This window comes from Dendropsophus ebraccatus, chromosome 13, assembly GCF_027789765.1.
Source record: "Dendropsophus ebraccatus isolate aDenEbr1 chromosome 13, aDenEbr1.pat, whole genome shotgun sequence".
Taxonomy (NCBI): Eukaryota; Metazoa; Chordata; class Amphibia; order Anura; family Hylidae; genus Dendropsophus; species Dendropsophus ebraccatus.
The window spans coordinates 68,286,479-68,307,530 of NC_091466.1; the positions used below are offsets into that span (position 1 = coordinate 68,286,479).

The window sequence follows — 21,052 nt, forward strand, 5'->3', positions numbered from 1 at the left end:
GATGGATCAGTGATTACAAGGATGGGTGGATCAGTGATTACAGGGATGGGTGGATCAGTGATTACAGGGATGGATCAGTGATTACAGGGATGGGTGGATCAGTGATTACAGGGATGGGTGGATCAGTGATTACAGGGATGGATCAGTGACTACAGGGATAGGTGGGTCAGTGATTACAGGGATGGGTGGATCAGTGATTACAGGGATGGGTGGATCAGTGATTACAGGGATGGGTGGATCATTGATTACAGGGATGGGTGGATCAGTGATTACAGGGATGGATGGATCAGTGATTACAGGGATGGGTGGATCAGTGATTACAGGGATGGATGGATCAGTGATTACAGGGATGGGTGGGTCGGTGATTACAGGGATGGATGGATGGATCAGTGATTACAGGGATGGGTGGGTCGGTGATTACAGGGATGGGTGGATCAGTGATTATACTAATGGGTGGATCAGTGATTAAAGGGATAGGTGGGTCAGTGATTACAGGGATGGATGGATCAGTGATTACAGGGATGGGTGGGTCAGTGATTACATGGATGGATGGATCAGTGATTACAGGGATGGATGGATCAGTGATTACAGGGATGGGTGGGTCGGTGATTACAGGGATGGATGGATGGATCAGTGATTACAGGGATGGGTGGGTCGGTGATTACAGGGATGGGTGGATCAGTGATTATACTAATGGGTGGATCAGTGATTAAAGGGATAGGTGGGTCAGTGATTACAGGGATGGGTGGATCAGTGATTACAGGGATGGGTGGATCAGTGATTACAGGGATGGGTGGATCAGTGATTACAGGGATGGGTGGATCAGTGATTACAGGGATGGATCAGTGATTACAGGGATGGGTGGATCAGTGATTACAGGGATGGGTGGATCAGTGATTACAGGGATGGATCAGTGATTACAGGGATAGGTGGATCAGTGATTACAGGGATGGATCAGTGATTACAGGGATGGATCAGTGATTACAGGGATAGGTGGGTCAGTGATTACAGGGATAGGTGGGTCAGTGATTACAGGGATGGGTGGATCAGTGATTACAGGGATGGATCAGTGATTATACTAATGGGTGGATCAGTGATTACAGGGATGGGTGGGTCAGTGATTATACTGATGGGTGGGTCAGTGATTACAGGGATGGGTGGATCAGTGATTACAGGGATGGGTGGATCAGTGATTACAGGGATGGGTGGATCAGTGATTACAGGGATGGGTGGATCAGTGATTACAGGGATGGATCAGTGATTACAGGGATGGGTGGATCAGTGATTACAGGGATGGGTGGATCAGTGATTACAGGGATGGATCAGTGATTACAGGGATAGGTGGATCAGTGATTACAGGGATGGATCAGTGATTACAGGGATGGATCAGTGATTACAGGGATAGGTGGGTCAGTGATTACAGGGATAGGTGGGTCAGTGATTACAGGGATGGGTGGATCAGTGATTACAGGGATGGATCAGTGATTATACTAATGGGTGGATCAGTGATTACAGGGATGGGTGGGTCAGTGATTACAGGGATGGATCAGTGATTACAGGGATGGGTGGGTCAGTGATTACAGGGATGGATCAGTGATTACAGGGATGGATGGATCAGTGATTACAGGGATGGATCAGTGATTACAGGGATGGGTGGATCAGTGATTACAGGGATGGATGGATCAGTGATTACAGGGATGGGTGGGTCAGTAACAGCATCGTTTCTCTCCAGACAAAAGCGCTATGTAATGCTGCGGTAGGAGTCCTGTCACGTTCCCCGCGGTGCTTCCTGGGATTTGTAGTTCCGGTCGCTCTCAGACACTGGGCAGAGATGCAGAGCCGGACTCCAGCCCCCAGAAGCCCTCCCACTCGGTCACGCCTCCAGGAGAGGCTCCTCCTCCTGCCTGTTGTGTGGCGGGGACCAGCCTCTCCCTGTCACTCGTTTCCCGGCTGCCGTGCAGAGTGGAGCGGGCTGCAGACATGACGGACACGGGCGGAGGCGATGACTCCGCTAACCTGGAGGTGTCGGCGGCCGTGCAGAATGTGGCGGACACCTCGGTGCTGCAGAAACACATCAGGAAGCTGGTGCCGCTGCTGCTGGAAGATGGCGGCGACGCCCCGGCCTCCCTGGAGGCTGCGCTGGAGGAGAAGAGCGCCCTGGAGCAGATGAGGAAATTCCTGTCAGATCCGCAGGTTCACACCATCCTGGTGGAGAGGACCACGCTAAAAGGTGAGGCCGCTGTCACCCGCGGGTGTGGGGCCCGAAGCACAGCGCCATCTGCAGGCTCATTGTATGAAGTGCGGTAGGAGTTGCGGCTCCCCCTGCTGGCGACTGCTGGCACTACACAACTCAACAGTGATTATTACTGAACTCAATGTACTCATGTCACAGCGCCACCTGCTGGCTTATGGCACACACTCATCGCTCAGCACCACTACATCTCCTATGGGCACGATGGGAATTGTAGTTCTGCAACTGTTATAGAGGCACAACAGGTCTGAGTTTATGGTTATTGGTCATCACCCCAACATTGATGGGTGCTCCCCCAATCTGCATGATCTGTCAAGCCCCCCTAGTTTTCAGTTTTGCCCTCATTAGACCTGATGCGGTTGCCTCTGATTTTCTACAGGATGTGCGGCACACAGGGTGGGGTCACTCGGGACAATGTGGTGGAGTCATGGGATCGTCACTGTTCTATTCCAAGATTGTGAGCCATCCCTCCACTATCTGACATTTTTCCCTTATTCTATCAATACTGGATAAGTAACTTTACCGAGGAATACCTCTTTGAGATTTGGTGGAGTTTAGATCTTGCTTGGTGTCTGTGACCTCCGCCCTCAGGTTTGTATGTAGATATGATGAGTCACAATCTGTCCACCCTGCAGTCGTCCTAATAAACCTATATATACAAAGTGTCTGGAAGGACTGTAAAGTAGAAGTGCTGCAAAGATATCACCCTGATATGACAGTACTGGCTGTTCCATTGTTTTGGGTGGGAGGTGGGGGGTTCTGCATTATGTGGAATTGTGAAAATCTGTGATCTGGAACACTTACCGGCATGTATACTATAACATGGTTCTATATCATGGGTCTCAAACTCGCGGCCCTCCAGCTGTTGCAAAACTACAATTCCCATCATGCCTGGGACAGCCAAAGCTTTGGTATGATGGGAATTGTAGTTTTGCAACAGCTGGAGGGCCGCGAGTTTGAGACCCCTGTTCTATATAGTGTCTGTGAAAGGGTGATTGACAGCTCTTTTCTCATGTCCTGTGCTGAGAGGTTGCGTGGTCTGCAGCCTCCATGCAGCAGTCTCCCATGATGCCTTGCCACTAGCCGTGCAGTACTAATAAAGTTTCAGATTTGGAAGTGTAGTCCTCATCATCCTTCATCACAATGGCGTGCACTCACCCACCCCTCCTGTCTATATCTCTACAGAGGACGTAGGCGATGAAGGAGAAGAGGAGAGAGAATCAATCTCATACAACGTGAACATCGACATCCACTATGGACTGAAGTCTAACAGGTAATGTGGCAGAGCTGATAGGATTGGCGATGGTCGGCCAGGCGGTATAATTATTGTTCATGTTCCATCTTATTTGTCTATCTCTTCCTCTTCAGCTTGGCGTTCATTAAGAGGACCCCAGTTATCGACGCTGATAAACCCATCTCCTCCCAGCTCCGAGTCCTGACGCTCAGTGAGGATTCCCCCTACGAAACACTGCACTCCTTCATTAGCAACGCTGTCGCCCCCTTCTTTAAATCTTACATCCGTGAATCTGGGAAGGCGGACAGGTAAGGGGCGGTTTTGCTTAAAGTTAACTTGTATAAGTCCCTGATTGATTCACTTTAAATCACTCACTTTCTATAGGGGCACAGCACTAAATCTAAATGGACAACTTCCATTTATAGATATAATCACCGTGTGCATACATTACTGATCCTGAATTACATCCAGTATTATACTCCAGAGCTGCACTCACTATTCTGCTGGTGGGATCACTGTGTACAAACATTACATTACTTATCCTGTACTGATCCTGAGTTACATCCTGTATTATACCCCAGAGCTGCACTCACTATTCTGCTGGTGGGGTCACTGTGTACAAACATTACATTACTTATCCTGTACTGATCCTGAGTTACAGCCAGTATTATACTCCAGAGCTGCACTCATTATTCTGCTGGTGGGGTCACTGTGTACATACATTACATTACTGATCCTGAGTTACATCCTGTATTATACTCCAGAGCTGCACTCACACAAGCTGATCATGATTAAAAACCACCTTCTTTCAGACCATGTTCACATTTTATGTGATTTGTTTTCAGAGATGGCGACAAAATGGCTCCCTCTGTGGAAAAGAAGATTGCGGAGCTGGAGATGGGACTTCTACATCTACAGCAGAACATTGAGATCCCAGAGATCAGTCTGATGATCCACCCGAACATCACCAATGTGGCCAAGCAGTGCTACGAGAGAGGCGAGAAGCCGAAAGTTACAGACTTTGGAGACAAGGTGGAGGACCCCACCTTCCTGAACCAGCTGCAGTCTGGGGTCAACCGCTGGATTCGGGAAATACAAAAGGTATATGCTCTACTATGTTGCGGCAATAAGACTTAGGGTATGTTACATGAATAATAAGGAACGAGGACCCCTAATCTCTTGATAGGGATGGAGTTAGTAAAGAAACCTAGTAATCGGAATTTCATGACCTGTCCCGTGTATTATAGCATCTCGCTGAATATTACATTTATACATGACATTATTACATTCATTTTCCAGGTGACAAAACTTGACCGCGATCCTGCGTCAGGAACAGCTTTGCAAGAAATCAGTTTTTGGTTGAACCTGGAGAGGGCGCTATATCGTATTCAGGAGAAGCGTGAGAGCCCGGAGGTCCTTCTGACACTGGACATCTTGAAGCACGGGAAGCGTTTTCACGCCACTGTCAGCTTTGACACAGACACAGGTAAATCCACCCCACCCCCACTGGCCCATGGTGTCAGTCACATGACCTGATCTAGTGGCTGCAGTGCTCGAGCTAATACTCACCATAGCAGTTTAGGTAAGGAGGCAGAAGAGGAGGAGGGACATCAGCCATTAACCCTTCTTATTCCTTATATCCTAGGTCTGAAGCAAGCACTGGAAACTGTGAATGACTACAACCCCCTCATGAAGGACTTTCCCTTGAACGACCTGTTGTCCGCCACTGAACTGGACAAAATCCGACAAGCCCTGGTGGCCATCTTCACCCACCTTCGGAAAATCAGGAACACAAAGTATCCAATTCAGAGGGCACTGAGACTGGTGGAAGCCATCTCCAGAGACCTCAGCTCTCAGCTCCTGAAGGTTCTAGGCACAAGGAAACTCATGCATGTGGCCTATGAAGAGTTCGAGAAGGTACAAGCCCTTAGTGTTGGATATTTTAAGGAGATTCCAAATGTGACCCTAAGGTTTCCTCTTCTTTACCCTAGTAGCTTTGTGTCTTAATCACAGAGGGCATGTAGGGGATTTAAAAAAACAAAAAAAACAAAACATGGCTGCTCTTGATACTTGTCCAAAAGCTGGATTTAAGGTTTAAAGGGGTTCTTCAATTAAAACTTGCGTGTCCCCTATCCACAGGGTAGGGAACAAGTAAGACATCATTGGGAGGGCAACCTCTGTACCCCCTCCTAATCTCCAGATTTTGAATACAGCCATGCATCGGCACCACCGGAGAAAGCAGAGTACAGCACAGTTTTTTTGGCGGCTTCATATAGAATGAATAGAACCATGGGTCACATGCCCATGCACAGCTGCCCCCCCTTCCCACAATCTTACATGTTTCGTTTTTTTGTGGATAGGGGACAAGTAATTTTTAAACAGAGTACCCCTTTAATGGGGCTTATATGCAATACCAGGTTCAGCCTGTGGATATGGGTGGTGCTCTCTACAATTTCAGACAACCCCAAAGCGCAATGTATTTTGTAAAGTTGCAGGATTTTTACATGGCTCCTGAGATTTTACAGCGTTCCTTCTCTTGTTAGGTCATGGTTGCCTGCTTTGAAGTCTTTCAAACCTGGGACGATGAGTATGAAAAACTTCAAGTTCTTTTGAGAGACATCGTAAAAAGAAAGCGGGAGGAGAACCTGAAGATGGTGTGGAGGATTAACCCCGCTCACAGGAAGCTGCAGGCCCGGCTGGACCAGATGAGGAAGTTCAGGCGACAACATGAGCAACTAAGGGCGGTCATCGTCCGGGTGCTGAGACCTCAGGTATGTCCTTAGAAAGGATGGCGGAGGACACAGCACTGTATAGGGCAGCTCATTTATGTTTAAAAGTGTTAACTATTGGATACCTAATGGTGGTCAAAACCACCAAGCTGTTAAGATGCTGGGAGCTCCGAACTCTGCTACGCAGCATATCCGTTCATATTTTCGGCCATACACAGTATGTGGCAATAAGGCCTTAGTGTTGCATCTGATGGTTTCAATAGAATGTCAGCCACCAGGGTCATGTGTCCAAGCATGTATGCATCTGCCCATCTATCGCTCAGCATGCATATGATAACACATCATTGATTTTATTGTATAGGTCACCGCTGTTGCTCAGCAGAACCAGGGGGACGTTCCAGAGCCCCAGGACATGAAGGTGGCAGAAGTCCTGTTTGATGCAGCTGATGCCAATGCCATCGAAGAAGTAAATCTTGCATATGAAAACGTAAAGGAAGTCGATGGTTTGGATGTCTCAAAAGAAGGCACAGAAGCATGGGAGGCCGCGCTGAAGAGATACGATGAAAGAATCGACAGGGTGGAGACCAGGATTACCGCCCGCCTCCGTGATCAGCTGGGCACAGCAAAGAACGCCAATGAGATGTTTAGGATCTTCTCACGATTCAACGCTCTGTTTGTTAGACCCCACATCAGAGGAGCCATCCGGGAGTATCAGACCCAGCTTATCCAGAGGGTAAAGGACGATATTGAGTCTCTTCATGATAAGTTCAAAGTGCAGTACCCACAAAGCCAGGCCTGTAAGATGAGTCATGTCAGGGACCTTCCTCCAGTCTCTGGCTCTATAATCTGGGCCAAGCAGATTGACCGGCAGCTGACCGCTTACATGAAGCGAGTGGAAGACGTCCTGGGCAAGGGATGGGAAAACCACGTTGAAGGACAGAAGCTGAAGCAAGATGGAGACAGCTTCCGTATGAAGCTCAATACCCAAGAAATCTTTGACGACTGGGCAAGGAAAGTTCAGCAACGCAACTTAGGAGTGGCGGGACGTATATTTGCTATCGAAAGCACACGAGCCAGGGGAAGGACGGGAAATGTGCTCAAGCTGAAGGTGAATTTCCTGCCAGAAATCATAACCTTGTCCAAAGAAGTGCGAAATCTGAAGTGGCTGGGCTTCCGGGTTCCATTGGCCATAGTCAACAAGGCCCACCAGGCCAACCAGCTGTATCCATTCGCCATCTCTCTTATAGAAAGTGTCCGTACTTACGAGCGTACTTGTGAGAAAGTGGAAGAACGCAACAGTATAAGCTTGCTGGTTGCGGGTCTGAAGAAGGAAGTCCAGGCTCTGATTGCGGAGGGCATCGCTCTAGTGTGGGAGTCATACAAGCTCGATCCTTATGTCCAGCGTTTGGCAGAGACTGTCTTCAACTTCCAAGAGAAGGTGTGTAGTGGCCCTGGCCTATACTCATTTCACCACTGATGTATACATCGTTATTCTAATGTATATTCCTGCCTACACCTAGGTGGACGACCTCCTCATCATCGAGGAGAAAATTGACTTGGAAGTCCGATCTCTGGAAACTTGCATGTACGACCACAAAACCTACTCAGAGATCCTGAACAGAGTCCAGAAGGCTGTGGATGACCTGAACCTTCATTCTTATTCCAACCTTCCCATCTGGGTCAATAAACTTGATATGGAGGTAAGGGTCACAGCAGAACCAAATGGATATAAACTGCACCTAGTGTCTGCTTCTATAACACTTTTTAAAGTCCATTATTCTAGTTTATATTTTGAAATATATCCTTATTTATAAGAGTTGTCCAAGGATAGAAAAACACAGTTGCTTTCTTCCAAGAACAGCGCCACACTTGCCTATAGGTCGTGAATAATATTGCAGCTCCGCTCCACTGCAGTAAATAAGGCTGAGTTGCAATTCCAAAACACATGTACAGTAGACAACTAGGGTGCTATTTTATTGAAATCGCCACAATCCCAAATTGCAGACATGGCTAATATTGGCCGATGGGGTTGGTTTTACTATTGAAATAGGTTAGGAAGGGAATGCACTTAAGAGTGGATCCCTTGTATTGAATACTTGTTCTTTCACCGTGTAGATTGAGAGAATCTTGGGAGTCCGTCTACAAGCAGGTTTGAAAACATGGACCCAGGTCCTCATGGGTCAGTTTGATGACAAAGCAGAAGTTGACATGGACACCGATGCCCCCCAGGTTAGCCACAAACCAGGCGGTGAACCAAAAATCAAGGTAAGTCAAGTCTACGGTCCTTTCCCTCTTGGTCTTTGTTTTCCCATTTAGAGATCTGAGCTCTATCCTCTTCTTGCAGAATATTGTCCATGAGCTACGCATCACCAACCAGGTCATTTACCTGAATCCACCCATTGAAGACTGCAGATACAAACTATATCAGGAACTGTTTGCCTGGAAGATGGTGATCCTGTCCCTGCCCAGAATCCAAAGTCAGAGATACCAGGTTAGTTCTGCTCCTTATATATTGTATATGCTTCTTGCTCTTCTATCCACACCTGACCAGCTGCATCTCTCTGTGCTGTGCAATAGGTGGGCGTCCACTATGAACTGTCCGAAGAGGAGAAATATTATCGCAATGCGTTGACCAGAATGCCAGATGGACCTGCTGGTTTAGAGGAAGCTTACAATGCTGTCATGGACATTGTCACAGAAGTGGAGCAGTATGTCAAGGTATGAAAGGCCACGGGTTACATTGGGTGTCTGATGCACTTGATGCAATTACAGTACAAGTTCGTTAATCCAGGACCCAGTGGTTCAGAAATCCTATTGCATCCATATAAAAAAAGCTTCACATGTCACATTAACAGAATCAACTTAATAGTCTAGCAGCGAGATCTCTGGTGGCCTTCTGAAACTCCAGGATATTATTTCTTGGACCTCTGAGTATACGATACCTTTGAAATTTCAATAATATGGCCTATATAATTTCACAGATGCTGAACTTTTGGAAACCTTTTGAGGTAAGTTACTGGTCAGAAATTGTTTATTTGCCCTTTAAATTTAATTGAGTTCCTTGCTGTTGCAGGTATGGCTCCAGTACCAGTGCTTGTGGGACATGCAGGCAGAAAACATATACAATCGCCTGGAAGAAGATCTGAATAAATGGCAGGCGCTGCTGGTTCAGATCAGGAAGGCCAGAGGGACATTCGACAACGCAGAGACCAGGAAGGAGTTTGGTCCTGTCATCATTGACTATGGAAAAGTGCAATCCAAAGTAAACCTGAAATATGATTCCTGGCACAAGGAAGTGCTCAGCAAATTCGGACAGATGCTTGGGCAGAACATGACTGAGTTCCATTCTCAGATCTCCAAGGTGCGTTCTCTTATGGTTAATATGGGGGATTTGGGCATATTTTTACTTACTATGCCATAGATGTCTGATTACTGGGGAGGTCTTAAGGAGCCTAAAACTAAAGTTCTCTTATAAGAATAGTGTAGATGAAGCCTTGCTTACATAGAATTGTTGACATTGGGTTGCTGGTCTTTAGTTGTTCTAACATCATTATCTATTACTTTGCTGAAAATGCGGGGGGGTTAGAGGTCAGTGACCCCCACAACCAGACATATGGTATATTCTATTGCTTCCAAGCCATGTACCCCCAACTTATATATTTGTAATTGTCATTGCCTCTAATACATTTTATCTATGTATCTATTATATAATATATAATTTTTTTTTTTATTTTTAAACTTTTTTTTTTTTGTAACCTTCTCTTGTTACTTTCAGTCCCGACAAGAGCTGGAGCAGCATTCAGTGGACACCGCCAGCACATCTGATGCTGTGACTTTCATCACTTACGTTCAGTCTCTAAAGCGGAAGATCAAGCAGTTTGAGAAACAAGTTGATGTGAGTGTGATATCTCTTGTGTATTACCATCCTTTATTACCTGTCCTTACTATCCCCCCCCACTCCTGTCCCGTAGACTAACTGTGCTCTTCCCACTTGCAGCTCTATAGGAATGGACAGCGTCTGCTGGAGAAACAGCGCTTCCAGTTTCCCTCTTCCTGGCTCTACATTGACAACATTGAGGGTGAATGGGGAGCGTTCAATGATATCATGCGACGCAAAGATTCTGCCATACAGCAGCAAGTGGCAAATCTGCAGATGAAGATCGTTCAGGAAGACAGAGCCGTGGAGAGCCGCACCATCGATTTGTTGACTGACTGGGAGAAGACCAAGCCTGTTGGGGTAAGATCATTGACTTGTTCTGGTTACAAGCTAGGTGGGATATAGTGGGGTTTACTGCATTGCATAACAGGATATGACTGTATGTGGAGTCCTTAATGGCAAAGTACAAGACTGTTATGTTGCATATTGGAAGCAACTAACTTGTAAGGCTGAAGTGCAAGTCTCCTCAGTTCCTGCACATGTCGCTGCATCACCTCTTCATTGGTTATTACATCCCTATTGCTTGTTTGTTCTTCAGGGAAGCCTGAGACCCGAGGAGGCACTTCAGGCCCTCACAATATATGAAGGAAAGTTTGGCAGACTGAAAGATGATCGGGAAAAATGTGCCAAAGCCAAAGAGGCCTTGGAGCTGACAGACACTGGATTGCTGAGCGGCAGTGAAGAGCGGGTTCAGGTAAAGATTAGTGTCCTTTTTCAGTGAGCTTCATGCGAAATTCTAGACAAAAATATATTAAATGCTTTTGATCTTCCTTGTAGGTCGCATTGGAGGAATTGCAAGATCTCAAAGGCGTCTGGTCCGAACTTTCCAAGGTTTGGGAGCAGATCGACCAAATGAAGGAGCAGCCATGGGTGTCTGTGCAACCTCGTAAGGTGTGTAACCTCCTATTAGATATATCCTCCTATAAGCCAGGGCTGGTTGACATCTGTGGCTATTCTTTTCACAGCTACGGCAAAGCCTGGATGGGCTCCTGAACCAGCTGAAGAACTTCCCCGCCCGCTTACGACAGTACGCGTCATACGAATATGTTCAGAGACTTCTGAAGGGTTACATGAAGGTAAAATATTGTTGTCAACCATGTTATTGATTTGCGAATAATTGTTAAGATACTAAGTTGCCATCTGCTGCTGTCACCAGGTAAACATGCTGGTGATCGAGCTCAAGTCGGAAGCCCTAAAAGACCGTCACTGGAAACAGCTCATGAAGAGGCTTCACGTCAACTGGGTGGTTTCTGAGCTCACCCTGGGCCAAATCTGGGACGTCGACCTGCAGAGGAATGAGATGATTGTCAAGGATGTTCTTCTGGTTGCTCAAGGAGAAATGGCTCTCGAGGAGTTCTTGAAGCAGGTAAGAATGGTCTGGATATGTACATCTTGGCTTCCAACGTGAGCACATTGCTAGCCTTATTCTGCAGTGAAAAAACATCTAGGAATCTGTTAAAAAAAAATTCCAGGGGTACAGAACTTATGGGTCTATAGCTTGGGTGTATGAACAGGTCTAAAAAAGATACTAATGTAATGATATTGCAGAGTTACTGTAGTTCTTACTGCTCTGTAAACCATAAGGCTTAGTGTGCAAGCCTATCCTGTATGAATAATCGACGTGTTGTTGGTTGTCTCCAGATCAGAGAAGTGTGGAACGCCTACGAACTGGATCTTGTCAACTACCAGAACAAATGTCGCCTGATCCGTGGCTGGGACGATCTGTTCAATAAGGTCAAAGAACACATCAACAGCGTCTCTGCTATGAAGCTTTCCCCTTACTACAAGGTAATGTCTGATACATTGGCTTCCCTCGAAATGGACTTGTCTTTACCAGTCCATGTGGCTATCCTCTGCTCATGAGACCAATCTTAACCAGAACTGTAATCTTTAAATGTGATTCCCACTATGGTGAGCCCAGCCCATCTATGTATATCAAAAGAAATGAGTTGTAATACAATTACTTCTCTTGCACTCATAGGTTTTGTGCTTTTTTTTTTTTTAAGGTATTTGAAGAGGATGCCCTCAGCTGGGAAGATAAGCTCAACAGGATCATGTCCCTTTTCGATGTCTGGATTGATGTCCAGAGACGTTGGGTTTACCTGGAGGGTATCTTCACAGGCAGTGCTGACATCAAACACCTGCTTCCTGTGGAGACACAGCGTTTCCAGAGGTATCTGCCACTTTACCCCTTTATACTCTGGTATATTAACACAGTTTGAATTAGCAAATGTGTTGTAAGGTCCACAGCAGAAATTCAAGGCAGAGTCAGACTTTTGCTGCGGTTGCCGAGTGGTTCTTTGACAGAACTGCATTAGTCAGTCCCTATTAGTAGAATTACATCTGCAGAAATAATGAACATGTTTATTCCTGTAGACTGCAGATATGTCACTACATGAGAGGGTTTAAAATCTCCCCTTCATTTGAATTTGATGTGGAGCGTTGTCGGATTTAGGAATAAAACATACATCTAGCTCCGATCCTGGCCATGTGAACGAGCACTTACAAGACTAATACCTGCAGTGAAGGGAGTCTTTAAATGTGTATTGTCTTCTTGTCCCTACAGCATTAGCACAGAATTTGTGTCCCTGATGAAGAAGGTCACAAAGTCTCCTCTTGTCATGGATGTTCTGAACATCCAAGGAGTGCAGAGATCTTTGGAGAGACTGGCTGACTTACTGGGCAAGATCCAGAAAGCTCTGGGAGAATATTTGGAAAGGGAACGTTCCTCATTTCCACGGTGAGTTCTAAGGCAATGGTTACCAAGGAATTAATTTTTACCAATAGACATAAGACCAATTTCTCTTTAGCAAACCAGATTCCTTCAGCTCACTTAAAATTCATAAGTTAATTATTTATTAACTTAAAAGTAAGACGCCTTTTGAACCACACTGGTTTTTATTCATGGTCTCTCAGATTCTGATTCCATCTGTCACACATAAGGATTTGACATTCATGTCTATAAAACATGCCATGAATTTTCATAGAAAACCTTGTTGTGATTTGACTGTATAGAAACCACCTACATCTGTGCATTTTATTTATTCTTCTTTCCTGACCCATGTTTTAGATTCTACTTTGTCGGTGATGAAGATCTGCTGGAAATCATTGGTAACAGTAAAAACGTGGCCAAACTGCAGAAACACTTCAAGAAAATGTTTGCTGGCGTGTCCAGCATCATCCTGAACGAAGACAGTTCCGTTGTGCTGGGAATCTCATCACGAGAAGGAGAGGAGGTAAAGATTAGACTTATGTGTAAATCGGAGCGGTGAGATCTTCTTTCTACAAGGGATTATCGGAATTGCAGCTGCACACATTAAATGCATCCTCTGGTGTATGTGCGTCTTCACAGGTGATGTTCAAGACTCCGGTGTCAATCACTGAGCATCCGAAGATCAATGAATGGCTGACTCTCGTGGAGAAAGAAATGAGAGTCACATTGGCGAAGTTGTTGGCAGAGTCTGTGAGTGAAGTCGAGATTTTCGGGAAATCCACAGACATCGATCCTGCCACGTACATCTCCTGGATTGACAAGTACCAGGTAACTATCACTTCTGGATCCTAAGTACCTGTAGTATTTTTTCCTACCCTTCAACACTTGACATGGAACTTTTTTCTTCACATAGGCTCAGCTTGTGGTCCTCTCAGCTCAGATTGCCTGGTCTGAGAATGTGGAGTCTGCTCTGAACAGCATGTCCAATGGTGGAGGTGACTCCAGCCCCATGCAGGCTGTTCTTGTCAATGTGAAGGCCACCCTGAATGTCTTGGCCGATTCAGTGTTGATGGAGCAGCCACCTCTGAGGAGGAGAAAACTGGAACACTTGGTAAGTGGCGACTGTCTCTTTACTACCTTAATCTAAAAGAGAAACCGATCGCTGATCTCAGGGAGACCAGCCAAACAACAACACTGCTGGCTGCTAGTGAAAGCGCTCAAAGCAGTGAAGTCCTAGGTGCATTGCCCCCTGGGAAACATAAATATGCAAAAGAAGAGCCCATGGAGCCTCATTAAAGAGTCTCGAAACACAGGACTAGCCAGATATCCATCCGGGAAGGACCCAGCCAAGGGGTGGCTCCTGTAAGGAAACCACCAAAACCACCATATTAAGTGGCCCTATAAGTCAATGTAATGACAAGGGAAAAACCAAGGCCAGGTATCCATCCACATACAGCTGTCTCGGAGTGTTGCCCTTCTTGCTCTTCTTTTGCATATTTACCTTAATCTATAGCTTCTTTGTTATAGTGTGACTAATACCTTTTTTCTTGCTCCACAGATCACGGAACTTGTGCACCAGAGAGATGTCACCAGATCTCTCATCAAAATCGGGATTGACAACTCCAAGTCATTTGAGTGGCTGAGCCAGATGAGGTTCTACTTTGATCCCAAACAGACTGATGTTCTGCAGCAGCTTTCCATCCAGATGGCAAATGCCAAATTCAACTACGGCTTTGAATACTTGGGCGTCCAGGATAAACTGGTGCAAACTCCCCTGACTGACCGATGCTACCTGACCATGACCCAGGCTCTGGAGGCCAGGCTTGGAGGGTCACCTTTTGGTAAATATGTATACCTATAGCATTGACTTTAACGAGCTGATATCTGTTTATACGCTGTGGCTGCTAATCATGGATGTATTAAACAGGCCCTGCAGGTACTGGAAAGACAGAATCTGTCAAAGCTCTTGGACACCAACTTGGCCGCTTTGTGCTGGTTTTCAACTGTGATGAAACCTTTGACTTCCAGGTAAAGACTTGTGTGAAGATCTTATTTTGATCCCATGGCTCTAAGATGGTTTACCCCTATTGATTGTTATCCTTTCTCTTTCAGGCCATGGGTCGTATCTTTGTGGGCCTGTGCCAGGTCGGAGCATGGGGATGTTTCGATGAGTTCAACAGATTGGAGGAACGCATGTTATCTGCCGTTTCCCAGCAAGTGCAGTGCATCCAGGAGGCTCTGAGGGAACACTCCAACCCAAACAGAGACAAGAGTAAGTTGCGTCAAACTTTTAGCAAGTAAAGCAAATCTTTTAGCTTAGTTGCTTTACTTGATGTCTGTTCTGCTGTCTTCCAGCTCTCACAATAACTTGTGAACTCCTGAACAAACAAGTGAAAGTCAGCGGTGACATGGCCATCTTCATCACCATGAACCCTGGCTATGCTGGAAGATCCAACCTGCCAGACAACTTAAAGAAACTGTTCCGCAGCTTGGCCATGACCAAACCTGACCGCCAGCTGATCGCACAGGTTATGTTGTACTCTCAAGGATTCCGGACTGCCGAAGTGCTGGCCAACAAAATCGTGCCATTCTTCAAGTAAGTTGATTTAGTTGGTTTGATTTCTTATCATGTGCATGGTCAAGTGTTATTGCATCTCCTGTCCTGTCTATATAGTATTTCTATAATGTAAAGCATAAGGTTATAGCTCCTGCTGCAAAGGTACTGATGTCTTTATAAGTTGGTGTATACTTTCCTTTTATAGGCTTCACACCAGTATTTGTGTGGTTTTAGGAATATCAACCATTTTTTACACAGAACCATTATACAAGCCCTAACCATTGCTATTGCTTTTGCCTGTAGATTGTGTGATGAGCAGCTGTCATCTCAGAGCCATTACGACTTTGGTCTCCGAGCCCTGAAGAGCGTCTTGGTGAGCGCTGGTAACGTCAAGAGAGAACGCATCCAAAAGATCAAGAAGGAAAAGGAAGAACGCGGAGAAGCTACTGATGAAGGAGAAGTCGCCGAGAACCTGCCTGAGCAAGAGGTCTCATAATTATCACCCGCCGATACAGATCTTGTGAAGGCGTCTATGCTTTTATGTACAAAGTTGAGATATATGCCCTTAATCTTCTGCAGATCCTGATCCAGAGCGTCTGTGAGACCATGGTTCCCAAGCTGGTTGCAGAGGACATCCCTCTGCTCTTCTCTCTGCTGTCCGATGTGTTCCCTGGAGTTCAGTACCATCGTGGTGAAATGACTGCACTTCGAGAAGAGCTGAAGAAGGTGTGCCAGGAGATGTACCTGACCTACGGAGATGGAGAAGAAGTTGGTGGCATGTGGGTGGAGAAGGTAATGTGTCTCTGTGGTCCTACACTTCTGAATGTTTCCTTTTAACCTGCAGTGTAAATGAACATTTATTGTAACACATTTTATTCCCATGTAGGTCCTTCAGCTCTATCAGATCACTCAAATCAACCACGGCCTGATGATGGTCGGACCCTCAGGCAGTGGCAAGACCATGGCATGGAGAGTGCTGCTGAAAGCTTTAGAGCGACTGGAAGGAGTGGAAGGAGTTGCTCACATCATTGATCCTAAAGCCATCAGCAAAGACCATCTGTACGGTACCCTGGATCCAAACACCCGAGAATGGACGGATGGTTTGTTCACCCATGTTCTCAGGAAGTGAGTTAATGCCAAATATTACACACAAATTTTAGCAGTTGTAGCTTCCAATGGGCCTAATACTGTTTCTTACACTTGTGTGTGCAGGATCATTGACAACGTCCGTGGGGAGCTCCAGAAGCGCCAGTGGATCATCTTCGATGGTGATGTGGATCCCGAATGGGTTGAGAACTTGAACTCTGTCCTGGATGATAACAAACTCCTCACACTTCCCAATGGAGAGCGTCTCAGCCTGCCTCCAAATGTAACTTTCTTATTATAGTAGTCCTCTATCGTCCTTTATCCTAATGATCATAAGTAGAGATGAGCTCATTTTGAGCATGCTGTAGTCCATTTGGTGGCTTAGGAAGTTGGATGCAGAACTAGGAAGTCCTGGAAAACACGGATACCACCATAGACTATTTTCTATGTTTTCCAGGACTCCCTATTGCTGTATTCAATTCAGCCACTGGTAATCAAATGCTGAACAATTGGACTCATGCTGGCGTAACGCTCCTCTCTAGTTGTAATGTTTTTGCACAAGATCTTAAAGGGAACGGTCATCACTTTCCTTGATTTATTAGATCTTTCCCTGTACCCAAACAAGGATCTAGCCCTATGTAGGCTATAAAGGTGTGATCCAACCATTGACACTACATGACTGTTTCTGTATCTGCCATTCACCTTGGTGGCAAAACCGTTTTGTATAGGCTTCTAAACAGACTAATTCCTTTTCTTTCCTTAGGTCCGCATCATGTTTGAAGTCCAGGACCTAAAGTACGCTACTTTGGCCACAGTGTCTAGATGCGGTATGGTCTGGTTCAGTGAGGACGTTCTGAGCACAGACATGATCTTCAATAACTTCCTGGCCAGGATGCGCAGTATCCCACTTGATGAAGGTGAAGATGAAGCTCAGCGAATGAGGAAAGGCAAAGAAGATGAAGGAGAAGAGTCTGCGTCTCCTATGCTGCAGGTATGTGCTCAGGTCATTCAAGTTCAAGCACAGACTGTAAATCTTTGCTATAATATAGTTCTTTAATTCCTTTATCTTAGGATACAACAACTTTTTTTTCCTCATGCTGCAGTTTTCGGAAACATTTGTAATTTATTTTTACAGATCCAGCGAGATGCCGCAACGGTGTTGCAGCCGTACTTTACATCCAGCGGACTGGTGATCAAAGCCCTGGAGCATGCATTCAAGCTGGAGCACATCATGGACCTGACCCGCCTGCGGTGCCTGGGTTCTCTGTTCTCCATGCTGCACCAAGCCTGCCGTAACATCGCCCAGTATAATGCCAATCACCCAGACTTCCCTATGCAAATTGACCAGTTGGAACGCTACATACAGGTAAGGTATCTACAAGGTTGGTGCTACATTTTAGTTTTTTTTCTTTATTGATATATAGTCTTATACCTCTACGCATTTCTACAGCGTTACCTCATCTATGCCATACTATGGTCATTCTCTGGAGATGGCCGACTGAAAATGAGGGCAGAACTTGGAGAGTACATCCGAAGGATCACCACCGTTCCACTGCCAACCACACCCAACATTCCCATCATCGACTATGAGGTATGAGATTGCTTTATATCCATGGTACGTACAGCCCTTCTTTCTGTATGGCAATTGTTTTAATATTATAATGCAAATCTCTAGGTGTCTATCACTGGCGAGTGGCTTCCTTGGCAATCCAAAGTCCCTCAAATCGAAGTCGAAACTCACAAAGTGGCAGCACCCGATGTTGTTGTGCCCACTCTGGATACAGTGCGGCATGAGGCCCTCCTGTACACCTGGCTGGCAGAGCACAAACCTCTAGTCCTTTGTGGTCCTCCTGGTTCAGGAAAGACCATGACACTCTTCAGTGCTTTGAGGGCTCTGCCTGACATGGAGGTAAAGTTGAACATTTAGCACCATTGATGTTTCTGGAGTGAACGTATTCTTTTGTGAGCACTCATTTATTAATGTATCTTGTAGGTTGTTGGCTTGAACTTCTCCAGTGCCACCACTCCAGAGCTTCTCCTGAAAACCTTCGATCACTACTGTGAGTACCGGCGAACACCAAACGGTGTGGTCCTGGCTCCGGTGCAGCTTGGGAAATGGCTGGTTCTGTTTTGTGATGAAATCAACTTACCAGATATGGACAAATATGGCACCCAGAGGGTCATCTCCTTCATCAGACAGGTGCATATGTGATATTTGATTGCAAGGGCTCTTTAGTGGCATGTCCCATGTATAAGGTGAACACTAATAGACATGGTGCAATGTTTTTGTATGTATAGATGGTGGAGCATGGAGGTTTCTACAGGACATCTGATCAGACCTGGGTAAAACTGGAAAGAATTCAGTTTGTAGGAGCTTGCAACCCTCCTACTGATCCTGGAAGAAAGCCGCTGTCTCACAGGTAGGACGTTTGAAGCTTATTGTATCTCCTTGTGATTTAATATTGGTTTACTTTGTCATTTTTAATGTCCACCTTTACTTAATTTCCATCTAGGTTCTTGAGACATGTTCCCGTGGTGTACGTGGATTATCCTGGACCCGCATCATTGACCCAGATCTATGGCACCTTCAACCGTGCAATGCTGAGGCTCATTCCATCACTTCGCACGTATGCAGAACCGCTCACCGCCGCCATGGTTGAGTTTTACACAATGTCCCAGGTAAGTACTGCTGAATGATTCAATCCTCTCTCTTCCAATCCCCATTTACCCGCAATACATCATTATCTGTGACTGCGCCCTGCAGGAGAGATTCACTCAGGACACACAGCCCCACTACATCTACTCTCCCCGTGAAATGACACGATGGGTGAGGGGCATTTTTGAAGCATTGCGGCCACTTGAGACCCTGGCGGTGGAAGGACTGATCAGAATTTGGGCCCATGAAGCTCTTCGGCTCTTCCAGGACAGGTAGGGTTGTGCTGTATGGCTACAGCCATTGCAAACACTATCCACATTTATTATGGTCCCGTAACTTTGCCTGTTCTTTATGTTAGGCTTGTCGAAGATGAAGAGAGACGTTGGACTGATGAGAACATTGACATGGTCGCTCTGAAGCACTTCCCCAATGTGGAGAAAGAGAAGGCATTGAACAGGCCCATCCTGTACAGCAACTGGTTGTCCAAGGTAATTCCAGATTACACGTAACATTGGATTAAGCTTGTATCAATCTATATGTTGGAAGTGAGTCTCTTCTATCCCTCTAAACCTAATTCATTCTCACAGGATTACATCCCAGTGGACCAGGAGGAGCTAAGGGACTACGTCAAAGCTCGCCTCAAAGTTTTCTACGAGGAGGAATTGGATGTGCCACTGGTACTGTTCAATGAAGTTTTGGACCACGTCCTAAGAATTGACAGGTAATGGGCTTATGTGGACAAGTTTAGGAGTGTGGGGAAATATGTTCAAATGGCTGCACTCTTATTAACATGGATAGCACAGTATGCCTTATGAATTTACTCTGGCGATACACATTTTGTAGGTATGTAATTTTTATATCGTCTCTTTTCCAGAATTTTCCGGCAGCCACAAGGTCACTTACTTCTCATTGGAGTGAGTGGAGCCGGGAAGACCACGCTGTCCCGCTTTGTTGCCTGGATGAACGGTCTCAGTGTTTACCAGATAAAGGTTTGCGTTGCTCTGATCAGTTTGCTGCTGAATTGTCCTGTGCTTGCCATTGACCATATATTTTCTTTCGTTTTTGGTTTAGGTCCACAGGAAATACACAGGCGAAGACTTTGATGAAGATCTTAGGACTGTGCTGAGACGCTCTGGCTGCAAAAACGAGAAAATCGCCTTCATCATGGATGAGTCCAATGTTCTGGATTCTGGGTTCCTTGAGAGAATGAACACCTTGTTGGCCAACGGAGAGGTAAGCTCCATGTATATGATAGACTAGTGTTTGTCTAGTAACGTTTCAGACGTTTGTGTCACATATGGCTTTCTCCTCTTTGTGACAATAGGTTCCTGGCTTGTTTGAAGGGGATGAGTATTCCACGCTGATGACACAGTGCAAGGAGGGCGCCCAGAAGGAAGGACTCATGCTAGACTCCCATGAAGAGCTGTACAAGTGGTTCACCAGCCAGGTCATACGCAATCTCCATGTTGTCTTCACCATGAACCCATCTTCTGAAGGCTTGAAGGATAGAGCAGCTACCTCCCCCGCTCTGTTTAACAGGTATATTCACCCAATAGGTTCCTAAGATGCTTGGACAAGCTGTTATTCTTTGAAAAATGTTTATTTTTTGTTTTTCTCTCGATCCTAGGTGTGTGCTCAACTGGTTTGGTGACTGGTCAACTGAAGCGCTATACCAAGTTGGAAAGGAGTTCACAAGCAAAATGGATCTTGAGAAACCTAACTACATTGTCCCAGATTACATGCCCGTGGTCTATGACAAGCTGCCCCAGCCCCCATCTCACAGGGAAGCGATTGTCAATGGCTGCGTGTTTGTTCACCAAACTCTCCACCAGGTACTTTTAAATATCTATTTTATAGTATGTGTTTGGTATAGAGACCATACCGAGTCC

General features: G+C 45.8%; 1 protein-coding gene across 2 annotated transcripts in view; it reads left to right on the forward strand.

Moving 5' to 3' along the window:
* Positions 1–1,894: 1,894 nt before the first annotated feature.
* DYNC1H1 (dynein cytoplasmic 1 heavy chain 1) overlaps positions 1,895–21,052 on the forward strand; it is a 34,624-nt gene continuing 15,466 nt past the window's right edge. For both annotated transcript variants that reach the window (XM_069950004.1, XM_069950005.1), the window contains exons 1-47: positions 1,895–2,230; positions 3,437–3,524; positions 3,620–3,793; positions 4,331–4,586; positions 4,785–4,971; positions 5,131–5,402; positions 6,029–6,256; positions 6,576–7,652; positions 7,735–7,914; positions 8,330–8,479; positions 8,559–8,705; positions 8,792–8,932; positions 9,288–9,575; positions 9,990–10,109; positions 10,212–10,451; positions 10,690–10,845; positions 10,929–11,042; positions 11,117–11,227; positions 11,308–11,517; positions 11,793–11,939; positions 12,158–12,324; positions 12,718–12,891; positions 13,222–13,387; positions 13,504–13,692; positions 13,778–13,975; positions 14,423–14,705; positions 14,792–14,892; positions 14,977–15,136; positions 15,220–15,460; positions 15,725–15,908; positions 16,001–16,213; positions 16,308–16,546; positions 16,634–16,790; positions 17,271–17,498; positions 17,643–17,873; positions 17,958–18,098; positions 18,183–18,416; positions 18,501–18,707; positions 18,806–18,927; positions 19,021–19,186; positions 19,272–19,435; positions 19,522–19,651; positions 19,751–19,884; positions 20,038–20,152; positions 20,235–20,396; positions 20,488–20,702; positions 20,791–20,995. In XM_069950004.1, coding sequence (XP_069806105.1) covers positions 1,981–2,230; positions 3,437–3,524; positions 3,620–3,793; positions 4,331–4,586; positions 4,785–4,971; positions 5,131–5,402; positions 6,029–6,256; positions 6,576–7,652; positions 7,735–7,914; positions 8,330–8,479; positions 8,559–8,705; positions 8,792–8,932; positions 9,288–9,575; positions 9,990–10,109; positions 10,212–10,451; positions 10,690–10,845; positions 10,929–11,042; positions 11,117–11,227; positions 11,308–11,517; positions 11,793–11,939; positions 12,158–12,324; positions 12,718–12,891; positions 13,222–13,387; positions 13,504–13,692; positions 13,778–13,975; positions 14,423–14,705; positions 14,792–14,892; positions 14,977–15,136; positions 15,220–15,460; positions 15,725–15,908; positions 16,001–16,213; positions 16,308–16,546; positions 16,634–16,790; positions 17,271–17,498; positions 17,643–17,873; positions 17,958–18,098; positions 18,183–18,416; positions 18,501–18,707; positions 18,806–18,927; positions 19,021–19,186; positions 19,272–19,435; positions 19,522–19,651; positions 19,751–19,884; positions 20,038–20,152; positions 20,235–20,396; positions 20,488–20,702; positions 20,791–20,995 — 9,462 coding nt within the window. In that variant the 5' untranslated portion in view covers positions 1,895–1,980. The remainder of the gene's footprint in view (positions 2,231–3,436; positions 3,525–3,619; positions 3,794–4,330; positions 4,587–4,784; positions 4,972–5,130; positions 5,403–6,028; positions 6,257–6,575; positions 7,653–7,734; positions 7,915–8,329; positions 8,480–8,558; positions 8,706–8,791; positions 8,933–9,287; positions 9,576–9,989; positions 10,110–10,211; positions 10,452–10,689; positions 10,846–10,928; positions 11,043–11,116; positions 11,228–11,307; positions 11,518–11,792; positions 11,940–12,157; positions 12,325–12,717; positions 12,892–13,221; positions 13,388–13,503; positions 13,693–13,777; positions 13,976–14,422; positions 14,706–14,791; positions 14,893–14,976; positions 15,137–15,219; positions 15,461–15,724; positions 15,909–16,000; positions 16,214–16,307; positions 16,547–16,633; positions 16,791–17,270; positions 17,499–17,642; positions 17,874–17,957; positions 18,099–18,182; positions 18,417–18,500; positions 18,708–18,805; positions 18,928–19,020; positions 19,187–19,271; positions 19,436–19,521; positions 19,652–19,750; positions 19,885–20,037; positions 20,153–20,234; positions 20,397–20,487; positions 20,703–20,790; positions 20,996–21,052) is intronic.